At 43.5% G+C, this 12,052-nt stretch overlaps 2 protein-coding genes across 5 annotated transcripts in view; one reads left to right on the forward strand and one right to left on the reverse strand.

Moving 5' to 3' along the window:
- Positions 1–8,079, forward strand: part of TRAF3IP3 (TRAF3 interacting protein 3) — a 22,993-nt gene extending 14,914 nt beyond the window's left edge. Inside the window, exons 9-16 of one of the 2 annotated variants that reach the window (XM_023519488.1) lie at positions 467–607; positions 697–834; positions 2,090–2,225; positions 2,891–2,953; positions 4,645–4,704; positions 5,697–5,833; positions 6,553–6,666; positions 7,838–8,079. In XM_023519488.1, the coding sequence (XP_023375256.1) occupies positions 467–607; positions 697–834; positions 2,090–2,225; positions 2,891–2,953; positions 4,645–4,704; positions 5,697–5,833; positions 6,553–6,666; positions 7,838–7,930 (882 nt within the window). In that variant the 3' untranslated portion in view covers positions 7,931–8,079. Of the gene's footprint in view, positions 1–466; positions 608–696; positions 835–2,089; positions 2,226–2,890; positions 2,954–4,644; positions 4,965–5,696; positions 5,834–6,552; positions 6,667–7,837 lie in introns of those variants that run through there. The other variant, XM_012811841.2, reaches the window with a different exon arrangement.
- CUNH1orf74 (chromosome unknown C1orf74 homolog) overlaps positions 1–10,243 on the reverse strand; it is a 20,439-nt gene extending 10,196 nt beyond the window's left edge. Inside the window, exons 1-2 of one of the 3 annotated variants that reach the window (XM_023519489.1) lie at positions 10,145–10,214; positions 8,593–9,486 (exon numbers count right to left, since the gene is read on the reverse strand). In XM_023519489.1, coding sequence (XP_023375257.1) covers positions 8,618–9,409 — 792 coding nt within the window. In that variant the 5' untranslated portion in view covers positions 9,410–9,486; positions 10,145–10,214 and the 3' untranslated portion in view covers positions 8,593–8,617. Of the gene's footprint in view, positions 1–8,079; positions 9,487–10,144 lie in introns of those variants that run through there. The other 2 variants (XM_023519490.1, XM_012811861.2) reach the window with 2 other exon arrangements.
- Between the last annotated feature and the right edge of the window lie 1,809 nt (positions 10,244–12,052).

Genomic DNA, 12,052 nt, shown 5'->3' on the forward strand with positions numbered 1-12,052 from the left:
AACTAAGGAAGTAGCAGTAGAGAGAGAGAGGAGACAGGTATGAGGATGTTGACAAGGTTCAATAACCAACTAATTACTGGGAGAAAGAGAGAAATTACAGTTGATTCCCTGGTTTAGACTTGGGAGATTGCATGGGTAATGCTGCTGGTCACTGAGACAGGAAGCCCAGGACAAAGGAACAGGTTTACAAAGATGAGTTCTGTTTGGACATACTGGATTTCAAGGCCTATAAAAGGCCTAAGCAAGCCTAGGGCACTGCCTATTTATGCCCTGCCCCCCACCACCTCTCACATTGCCTGTGGGACTCTCCCTGCCAGCTCTAGGCTGGCAGCACCATGCCCACCACCAGGTTACTGTATCTCTGCTCTAGGGGTGAGGTTCAACTTCGTTTCATTTCTGTATCTCACCTCAGTGTTTGGCACACAGACGCTCAATGTGTATTTGTTGAACTGCATCAACTTTACAGAAATACTCCCCTTGTGGAATGAAAAAGGTGCTACTGGAGATGGAAGACCAGAAAAACAACTATGAGCAGAAGGCCAAGGAGTCTCTGCAGAAAGTGCTGGAGGAGAAAATGAACGCAGAGCAGCAGCTACAGAGCACACAGGTATGAGGCTGGGGACCCCAGGGCCATCGGGGGAGCAAGGGAGCCAGCTGCACAACCCCCTGAACTCCCTCCTCTCTGATCTCCCTTAGCGTTCCCTCGCCCTGGCAGAGCAAAAGTGTGAAGAATGGAGGCGCCAGTATGAACTTTTGAAGGAGGACTGGAGAACCCTAGGGAGCCAGCACAGAGAGCTGGAGAGCCAGCTCCACGTGCTTCAGTCCAAACTGCAGGTACCAGGCACTGGGGTGGGGAGAGGGATGGTGATGTGAGAAGCTGCTCCCAGCTTGGGAGCCTTCCAGGCAGCTGGGAGCATCTGGCTTTCAGTTCCTCACTCACTGTCCACTTTGTACCAAACTCACTGTTTTGGCTCTGAAATCTAATTTTGAGTTTAGCTAGGCTGTCTGTACCACTCATGCAAATGAACTAGGTGTTCACTGGAATCGTAACCACCTAAATACAAAGGAGTAGGCTAGAATACTCATCAGCCCACAAATGTTATATACCAACCCACTCTCCGACTCCATCCTCATGGAACATCCAGCTCAGTCAGCCCACAAATGTTATATACCAACCCACTCTCCTCCATCCTCATGGAACATCCAGCTCAGAACTGCCCACCATTGCCACAGAACGAATGTCACTGATTTATTTATAGGTTGAATATTAACTGACACATCTGCCAATGCAAAGTGATTATACTAGACCCTTGACATTCTCAAGGGTTCCATCAGTTGCCAAAGTGTTACCTTGGAAAAATTAACTACCCCCCCCCCTTATATCACAGGATCACTGTAAAGACTGCATTAGGCAATCCATGCAAAGTACTTAGCACGATGCCTAGCATAAAGAAGCACTCAATAAATGTTAGTTATTATTTCGTATAAACTTTACTTACCCAGTTTGAAATTTTGAGGCTCCGCCTCAAAAGCTGACCTGTACAATTTTCCTGAAGCAGGGATCAGAATAGCTCACATGAAAATAGCCTGATCACAGAAGTGAGCCTGGCTGGCTCCTCTTTATCCCATTCACATCTCAATCTTTGTTGTTCTCTTCTCAACAGCTATATGGCAGCTCTTATGAAGGTTTTGGGGTTTTTTGACCTTAATTCTTTGTGAAAAATGGCCCTACTCCCACCCCCAAATAAACTGCTAGCACTAACATGAGAAGAGAAAGTGAAAACATCTAGAAAAGTGATGAATTGGAATTCCAAAATAATTTAGTGATTTACTAATATGTCAAGCCACAAGTCCCTTAGGAATATCAGATGTCTAATGCACTGTTATAAATGTAAATGAGGAACAGAGCAGAACAAGTGGAAGACTACAAAAAAAAAACAAACTTCCCTATTTTCCCATTTCCGTAACATTCCTTCTGTATCTAAAATTCTGTAATTTTCTACAATTTTCTTCTTCCATGGGACCTGCCCCCAACCTCCACCCCAGCACTGACCTCCTTCTGGTTTGGCCCTGCCTCCTCCCCTTCCAGGGAGCAGACAGCAGAGACTTACAGATGAACCAGGCCCTGCAATTTTTGGAGAATGAGCACCAGGAACTACAGGCCAAGATTGAAAGCCTACAAGGAGACAGAGACCTGTGCAGCTCAGATACCCAGGACCTACAAGGTACCCTTCTCCCTGCAGGCCATGGGAGCATGGGAGCATGGCTGAGTGAGCTAAGAATAAAGCAGCTGGGTGGAGAGAAAGGCCTCCGCCTCTTGTTTGTTTGCTTGGCTAGCTTTATGATTTCATTTTACCTCAGGGGAGAGGCAGGGCCGTTTTAATCATCCAAGATTGAAAATTAATTTCACTGTACTAGAGCATTTTGTTGTTTGAGCTCTTTTCCAGCCCATCCCTCTGGGCCAGATCATAGCTGCTCCCACATCAGTTACCCCCATCAAGGCCACATTCCTAATTTGAAAGGGAAAGGTCAGTTGAAACATAAGGCACAGTGAACGTCTGTCTCCCAGTCACAGCCTGTGTCAGCTGGTAAAGAGGAATAGGTAGTGTGCAAATGCAATCTTTAATTCAACGCAACATTATTAAAGTGCAAAATTCAACTCCAAGGTCCTCCTTTTTAAAAAAAAAATTTTTTTTAATTTTTTTAAGTACAAAATTCAAGGTACTTGGCCTTCTGGTTGATCTCTTCAGAAAGGGGACAAATAAAGCAACTTGCATCTCTCATCTCTTAGAGGCCACAGACAAGACAGCACCTGTTACTCATTTTCATTCCCACATAGGGAGTTAAGTCTTGAGTTCTTCTATTTTGGTTTGCCTTATTTCATTTTCAGACCAACTAAAGAAGTCAGAGGAGGAGAAACTTGCCCTGGAGACTAGAGTACAACAGTTGCAAAGTAAGTTCCCTTACAGATTCTGAAAGTGGTACAGGTGGGGTTTTGGTACTCTGGGGCTCCGGGTCTACCAAAGGCATCCAGAAGAGGGATTGGGGGCCCAGTTCACAGCATATCCTCTACCTCTGTGCATTTTCAGACTCTTCTCTTATGAAGCAAGGTCATTACATAGCTTTGTCTATTAGCCTTTTTTCTTTTTTTTCTTTCCTTTTCTCCTTCCATACCAATGATGACCACTTACACTTCCCCTAGAATAGCAGATTTTAAAAAGTATTGGGTATCCTAGGGTAGTTCTCATTCTATATATGCTAACTTATGTACATGAAATGTCACATACACCTTTGTCACTAGGAATGACTTAGAAAGTAAGCTCATACCACAAATGCCTCCATCTACTTCAGACTTCATGTTGGGACCAGAAAGGAAAAGGGACTACATCTCAGAAGAAAATCTGACAATTTCTGAAAAGCGGGAGGACATGACTTACTTAATCCCTCTACTATCAGGTGTCCCAAAGGTCATTATTAATAGGAAAAATTAACAAACTCATATCCTATATTATATTTTATATTTTTCATGTCTGTCAACAAGTAGAGAAATATTTTATAAAATTATGTAATGAATATTTTGTAAATAAAGGTACATTTAGCTACAATTTCCCATTTTCGCTGTTTGTGTGCATGACATTTAGGACACCCTGTATTTGCCCACCACCTTAAACTCTTGATACCCAACAGATGCTCTAAGCAAACACCCATGAATAGCACAAGAGCAGAGTAACTGCAGGGGAAAGGGAGGAAGAACGTGGTGGACATGGAGCGCCTACAGGGTGGGAGCTGGATAAGCAGGAAGTCCCTTCAAAACCATGCTTTCACTCATTCAGTACAAATCCTCTGAACCCCTCCTAAGGACCAGGTGCTCAGGATATATACACTGAGCATACAGTAATGAACAAAACTGATAGTTCCTTTTCTTAGGAAGCTTACATTCTAAGTAAGCTCTAAAGTCCACTGTAGAGTCGCCAAAAGCAAATAAATATGTATCAGGCCATAAAAACTGCCGTGGAGAAAAGCAAAGCAGGTTAAAGGGGAAACAGTTGCTATTTTATATAGTTATCTAGGAAGGCCTTTCTTCTAAGGTAGCATTTAAGCAGAGACTTGAAGATAAAAACACAATAGGAAGAGATATAAGGATGGTATATTCCCAGCAAAGTACCACAGATTGGATTACTTGAAGAAAAACAAAATTTACTGTGTCACAGTCTAGAGACTAGAAGTCCACATTCAGGGTGTCACCAGCAGGGGTTCCTTCTGAGGGCTTTTATGGACAGTTCTATCCCCGGCCGCTTTCCTTGGCTTTGCTGATGGCAAAGACACATCTTTTCTGTATCTCTTCATATCATCTTTCCCATGGACATATCTGTGTCCACAATTTCCCTTCTTATAAAGACGCCAGTCATTTGGATTAAGGCCCATCTTAATGACTTTATTTTAACTTAATCACTTCTGTAAAGCACCTATCTCCAAATAAAGTCACAATCTGAGGTACTAGGGGGACATATAAATTTGGGGCACAAAATTCAACCCATACCAGAAAGAAACATTTTTAATAATTAAGGTGAAAAGCAGAGTTTGAGTAGAGACTCTTTATAGTAATTACACTAGCATAGACAAGTTCCTTGTGTTTTCCAACAGATCTGCTTCAGAGTCAATCCTTACAGCTTCAAGAACAGGAGTATCTCTTAACAAAGAAAGGTCAGCAAATTTACTACCACAAATTCTAAGATGGTGCTCTTTCCTTCCCTGCCTGTAGGCAGGGGGATGGACTATATGACCTCCTGGGAGTCTAAGTCAGGAATGTTAGAGGAACTTTTTACGGACTAATATTGGCTCTGAGGACATTTCAACTAGTTAATCATCTATCCTGAGGTAAATAAACCATGAAAACGGATTTCTCCTCTCTCTGAAAGCATATGTCTGTGTTGAACAATTCAATAAATTGATTTTGAACTCAAGACTTTATGTCAATTTTTACACACTTGATTTTCCAACTCATATCCATCTCCCAGCCCCAACCACGTAGCAGGCAAGAATCACCTCACTCCTGGCTGTAGAGTCTGCCACCCAAGCTTCTCATGGTGTAGATGAAGGGAGCAATAGCACTTCTCTTACCCAATACACATGACCTTCATTTTCTCCTCACAATTACTGGATATGACATAATAAACAAAACAGAAATCAGTATGGCCATATAGTATGGATAAGGACACGAAGGCCTGTGGTCACACAAGTTAAAGACAGAGCTAAGACAACAACCCAAAACATCTGACTCCTAGTCCATCTTTGGCTACAAGATACATTTTAGAATATGATTCCCATTTTCACAACTTTCAAATGAGGACATTAAGGGAAAATGGGGTTTTATTGAAGCATCCAGCAAACCTACTTGACAAACTAGTCAGGATGTGACATACAAGCAAAGAATTCAATTAGTAACTTTCGTTAAAATTATCTAACATTAGAGAAGAGTGGGGATGCAAAGAGCTCAAATTCCTGCTGTCTGTCCAGGCTGAGCAGGTTCCCAGTGGGAGTTCTTATGTTGAAGAATTCCATTCTATTCAGTCTAGCCAAGGGCAGGCCTGACCTTTTTCCCTCCACTCCCTGACTCCCAGGGTTCTCACTCAGTGACAAGGCCCTTCCTCAGAGTGGTAGTCTCACTCTCACTAAGAATTTGGCTACTTTTTTAGATCAGGCTTTGCCTGTGTGGAGTCCAAAGTCCGTCAGTAAAGAAGTGGAACCTGAGGGCACAGGGAAGGAGAAAGACTGGGATCTCAGAGACCAGCTGCAAAAGGCGACTTTGCAGCTCCAGGCCAAGGAAAAGGAGGTGAGAAGGTGAACTCAAATGGTGAGGGGCTGATCTGCAGAGTGACAGGGGAAACTGGGAGACAAACAACTAGGATTTCAAAGTTTAAATTGTGATTGGGAGCCTGCAGGTATTCATTTGCCTACATAAAATGTCTTTGCTATTGGATTCACTTGTCGATTTCTTCCATTCCTTATTTATACCAACTCCTATTCAAGGTTTTATTAGTCACCTTTTAGAAAGTCAACCTAAACTCAAACACAATTTAATAAACATGAACTTCTCAAACATTGTCCCATAATGAGTATCTTAAAGCTTTATATAACAATACTCTTCCTTTCTCCATAGCCACAAATGTACATGTCCCTGGAAGAATTCGTATGCAACTAGCTCCTGAAAAGAGACTTGTACTAAGGTCACTGCTAGGTCTTTTGTGCTCTAAGAACTTCACCTTTTGGTGTCCCCCATTTGCAAAGCACTCACACTGTCACATAAAAGAACTTAACATGTATAAACATAATATAATAATATGCATTGTAATCAATTGTTTAAATGAATACATTCCAGATAAACTGGAAGAGACAGTAGAAAGACAAATTCAAATCTACAAGACTGGGAAGGGAAGATAATGGTAAAAATGCCAAATAAATGAAGGAGTAATTTACACAGGATAGTCTCCTCTTCCTGGACTCTGTCCTAAACAAAAGTGATGGAGATGACCTTGGTGATATTTTCCCCAGTGCAGAGAACTACATTCAGAGTTAGACAACCTCAGTGACGAGTATCTCTCCTGCCTGCGTAAGCTGCAGCACTGTCGAGAAGAACTGAAACAGAGCCAGCAGCCACCTCCCACAGTAAGAGGGTCTATTCACCCATAACCCCCTTGATGATAGTGGGACAATCCCTTCTTCAGCCAAGCCTTACACAGCAAACTTATTAGCCCATGCCAACATGGGGCCAGCTAGCCCGCTGCACTTGCTTTAATACTATACTGACAGAGTGTCACTGGTTGTCTAGGGACTAGGAAAAAAAATCCATAGTGATAGAATGGCAACCATGAAAAGAAATACATCTAACCCCAACTTTCATGGTACTCTTGATCCTGAATGGAAAGACTGTAAGCTAAAATATGAAAGGGTTTCTTTTAGTCTATGGTGAGCATGGTGGCAAGGACAAATGAAGATCAAAAGTACTGACACAGGCCAGGTATGGTAGCTCTTATCTGTAATTTTTGCACTTTGGGAGGCTAAGGCAGTAGGATCACTTGAGGCCAGAAGTTCAAAACTAGTCTGAAAAAAAAAGCAAGACCCTGTCTCCATAAAAAATTAGGCGGCGCCCATAGCTCAGTGGGTAGGGTGCTGGACATATACACTGAGGGTGGCGGGTTCGAACCCCAGCCAGCTCAATCAACAATGGCAACTGCAACAAAAAAATAACCAGGTGTTGCAGCAGGTGCCTGTAGTCCCAGCTACTTGGGAGGCTAAGGCAAGAGAATTGCTTAAATCTAAGAGTTTGAGGTTGCTGTGAACTGTGATACCACGGCACTCTACCCAGAGTGACAGCTTGAGACTCTGTCTCAAAAAAAAAAAAAAAAAAAAAAAATTAGCCAAGTACAGTGGGGCACACTTGTAGTCTCTTCAGCCATTCAGGAGACTGAGTCTGTGCTTACAGTAAGCTATGACCACACCAGTGCACTCCAGCCAGGCAGACAGACAAGACCCCATCTTAATTTTTAAAAAAGCTGAGGCATATGAACAGACAATGTGATTTTTCTGAGTTATTGATTATTCATATCAGCATTTAAGTATCAGGATCTTGCTGGATATGGTTCCCTGGGCCAGGGACCACTGGTAAAGTGATTTTGTCCCAAGGGAAGTGACAGAAAGTAAGAAGTAAAAAGCTTTTTCTCCTCCACCAACCCAAAGTTTTCTATTGGACTAGAACAAGAAGGGAAATTATTTTTGCCTTCATCTCTATCTTCCAACTCATGGCTGCTTTCTTCTGCCTCCCTCACCCTCTGCACAGAGGCAATGTGGTCAATGGCTCCCGATGCTGATGGTGGTGATTGTCACAGCACTGGCAGTGTTCCTGGCCAACAAAGACAACCTGATGAGCTGAATAACTTGTGACAGCTACCTTGGGTGACAATTAGATACAAGCAACTCAGTGAAAAACTCAGGTCTGGCAACTTTACAGATTGGATTTTTCCCCAACTGAATTGGGATTTCTTTTCTTTCTATCTTTTTTTTCTTTATCTGAGAGAGAGATATAGCAAGCTGAATTGGGATTTCTGACAATCTTTGTTATTTTAGTAACCAACTGTAAATAAACTTCACCTGACCAGATTATTCCTCAGAACTCTTGGTTTATTGCAGAATGATATATCACATCACAAGTGTCACATCACTTAAGCATACTGATCTATTCTCTTCAATCAAATTCAGTTGGACTATATAAACATGCTAAAGAGCCCATATTTATTCTACTTTTCTGGCAGACATTATCCACTTACAGCAGGTATATTTATCAGGCTCTCATAAAAGTACTACTTGTCCTCCACCATCTTGCTTTTTCACTTTCCTCTTATCCAGTGATGACTTCCTAGTATAGAAGGGCAAATGCATACTGCCAATACTACCACCACCACCATCACCTATACCCATGCCTTCTGCATATGTGACCAATTGATTATACCATTCTGTCACTTAAGACACTAGGAGGTAGCATTTGGAACAAATCCTATATACCATCCCCAACCTAAGATGATCAGTTATAAGTACCTTCTACACGGGAGGAGAGTTAAAGTCAGAGGGCCACAGCTGGCTGTGTGACTATCTCAGAGGAGATGCTGAGGTCAGCAAAGTCATTCTGAGTCCTAAATCGGATTCTGAGAGTCCTCTCCCAGGTGCTTAGAATGTCCCTCAGAGCTGGGAACAAGCTCTCTGGGACACTAAAGGAATAGAGTCGGACTGGGGGTTGATCTAGGAGCCATGAGATCCGAGCAGTGAATACTCGTAGTGGAGTCAGGGCTAAGCAGTTGTCATTTTCCTGGTTCAGGTGAAAGGTATAGGAGACAGGGTAGCCGAGGAGGATCCCAAATACAGTACAGAGATTCAAGTCTGAGGGATGGAGCCTGCTGGGTGAGACTGCAAGTGACACATCTCTCTGTAGCCCCTGCAAATGTGTGATGGTCTCAGCCACAAGGGTCTTCAAGTCCTGAAGCTGGTCCAAGGAGCAGACAGAAGGGTGAGGAAGGGAGCTGGAAACATTCACAAAGGCTACGGTACCAAGCAGCACCTGCTCCAAGTGCTGACATGTATGTTCAGGACTGATAATAAAGCTGTTTTCTCCAATCTCAAGGATGTGAAGTCCCAGGGTCAGGAAACCCAGTCCCTGCAGCTCCTCCAGATAACTCTGGAGCTCTGAGGCCCCTGCACAGTTGTAATCATAGAGGAGAGCTGGCTTCAGTCCCCGGGCCACTGCCAGCACCTCTCCTGCAAGATGAAGGCAGATGGCACGAGGTGGACATCGTCTTTTTCCCATGCCCAGGGTCTGCTGGGCAACTGCCACCAACACCTGAGGGCTGGGTGTTGACATCAAGCATGACCTCCTTAGCTAGCCACAGTTCCCTTCCCTGGGATGCATCTTTCAGCTCCAGATAATTGAGCAGGGGCCTAGAAACAAAGCAGTATCAGGGAATTATTAACACCAGCCAGTGACACACCAAGAATCCTGCCAACAGCCTTCCCATTCAGTCTTAAAGCATTTCCCAGATGTTATTTTGTCCCTTCCTCTGCTTTGAAATGCTAATACAGCCCACCCAAAATGGAGTCACCAATGCTACCTGATTTCTCTTGACTCATCTTCCTCAGTCCCAGATATGCGTTTTTCTAACCTTATGGCCAGATCTATGTTTTATCCAGCTTCTACTCTAAATTTTACCCATTGCAAATTATGTTCTCTGATTCAAATCCTATGGAGTTTGGGACACAGAAGAAAGAGGCAGATCAGTCTTTGGAAAAATTCAAAGCATTTCACACAAAACTGCCCTTCTGGGACAGAATTATAGGTTCCAAATGTATTATTTTCACTGCCAATTTCCCCTTCCCTTCCTGCCAAGGAGAAGAGTTGTAAGGACAGCAATATGATTAAACTAATGTATCCCAGAATATGGAACTAAAAGCCATTTCATCCTGAGATACAAAAGTAAATGAAATCCGCTACAAATGCAGAAGAGTCGTATTTTAACTTCTGCTGGCCCCGCCTTTCCCTTCTGCCCGACATCCAAGGCCGCTCGGAAGATGGGCCCCTCCTCAATCCACACGCCCACACCTGAGCATACAAGAGATTCGTTAAGGGAGGCAGAAGTTAGCTCACAGACTTTCTTCTTACACTTCCGCGGCAAGTCGGCGGGCTCCAGGCCTCCTTCCGGCTTCCTGAGTGACGCAAGGAAGACGTCTAGACCCTGGCGCCCCGCCCCAAACACGGCCTATGGCGCCTGCGCACCCACTCGGGCCCCGCCTCTTCTCCTTGCGTGACGTCATCCAGTCGCTCGCGCGCCCCCCGCAGGCACAGCAGCGTAGGGGTCAGGCTGAGAGCAGGAAGAATGCTCTCCTATGGCCCGCCCCTTCCGGCCAGACAGACCTCGGCCCTACCCTTCTGCGTAAACCGGGTGGGGCGAAAGTGAACGAAAGAAGGCGGGACCTGGCGAGACCTGGCCGCCGTCGTTTTGCTTCGCTGCTAGTCCTACGTAGGTGGTGTGACGTCTGAGGTCCCACCTGACTGGCAAACCACAAACGGCACACAGCACTTAACAAACACCTTTGTCTGCAGAAATGCGTTTTTTTCTTCTAGGTGAAACATATCTCAAGACAAGCAACAAGTGCTGCTGAATAACCTCACCAGTGAGTGATGCTACAGAGCTTTTTGAAACTTTTAAAACTTTTTTTTCTGTTCTGGAAGCTAAACTTATTTAACTAATAGAGAAATTATTATTAAATCTAACTCCCACCCAGTGCAGTGTCTCACATTTGTAATCCTAGCGTTTTGGAATGCCAAGGCAGGAGGAATGCTTGAGGCCCGTTCTAGACCAATTTGAATAACACAGTAAGACCCCATCTCTACAAAAAAGAAAAAAAGAAAAATTAGCCAGATGGGGCAGTGTGTGCCTGGATCACTTGGACCCAGGAGTTTGAGGTTTCAGTAAGCTATGATTGTGCCACTTCTCTGTGTTGGCTACCTCTTTGTAAAAAACATTTGTAATAAGTATTTTGTAAATAAAGGTATGTTTAGCCACAATTTCCCATTTTACTATGTATGGTGACATTAAGGGTAACTTTTGGAACACCTATAGTTAAGACCACATAAACCACTCATCCATTCCTCTGACACGTTTGTAAACTTTTCCTTACAGTCATGCGCGAAAAGCCTGGTACTTTTTAACACTTTCTCAACACCCTTTACCAGCTCACATTACCTAGGCTCCATCCAGTTAGACAGCTTGGCTTTCAGCATTTCACAGAAGGGAAAGAGACCTGCCCAGATTCAACAGTTGCTCTCCTAAGTTACCTGCAGTGGGTTATTTTTTACTTTGAGCTTCCATATACAGATGGGACAGCCACACACCAACACTGAATCTCTCACGATTTGACTCCAAGGTCAAAAATATAAAGTTTCTATCCATGTATGCTTCCTGCTCTCTAAAAGCCCAACATTTCCTTGAAACTGGGCAACTTGTCCTTTACCCAGATTTCAGCAGGTTATGCTTTTAATAGCAATTTCCATGAGGACTCTTAGAGATCCTAAAAGCAAGGTCTAAACATTTTAAATAAAGTAAGTCCCACTGTCACCTTCAGTTGAGTTGAACTCTTGGTTTTTTTAATAAAACTGGCTCAACTTTTCAATTATTTTTAAACTTAGGAAATGGCTTAGTTTAAAGGTAGCAAATTAGGCATGGGCTTCCTTTCCATGTCCTGATGCAAACAAGTATCAGTATTCAGGAAGATTGGGGCCTGTGACCAGCAAGCAGAAGCTTGCTTGACATTTAGGTCTTAGAGTTTAAATTATGCATAATTTCATCTTTTAAAAAAAGAGGCAGAAGGGTCAGAGAATGGGCAGAAGTTACTAGGTAGAACGAGTTGTGACAGATACAGCAACACTATTCTATATGACTCTTGTTGTTCACACCCAGATACTTCTACCAAGCAAGGAAGACAAGCAGGTTGGTGCTGGGTGATCCTT

This window comes from Otolemur garnettii, unplaced genomic scaffold, assembly GCF_000181295.1.
Source record: "Otolemur garnettii isolate 467f Iridium unplaced genomic scaffold, OtoGar3 scaffold00178, whole genome shotgun sequence".
Classification (NCBI taxonomy): Eukaryota; Metazoa; Chordata; class Mammalia; order Primates; family Galagidae; genus Otolemur; species Otolemur garnettii.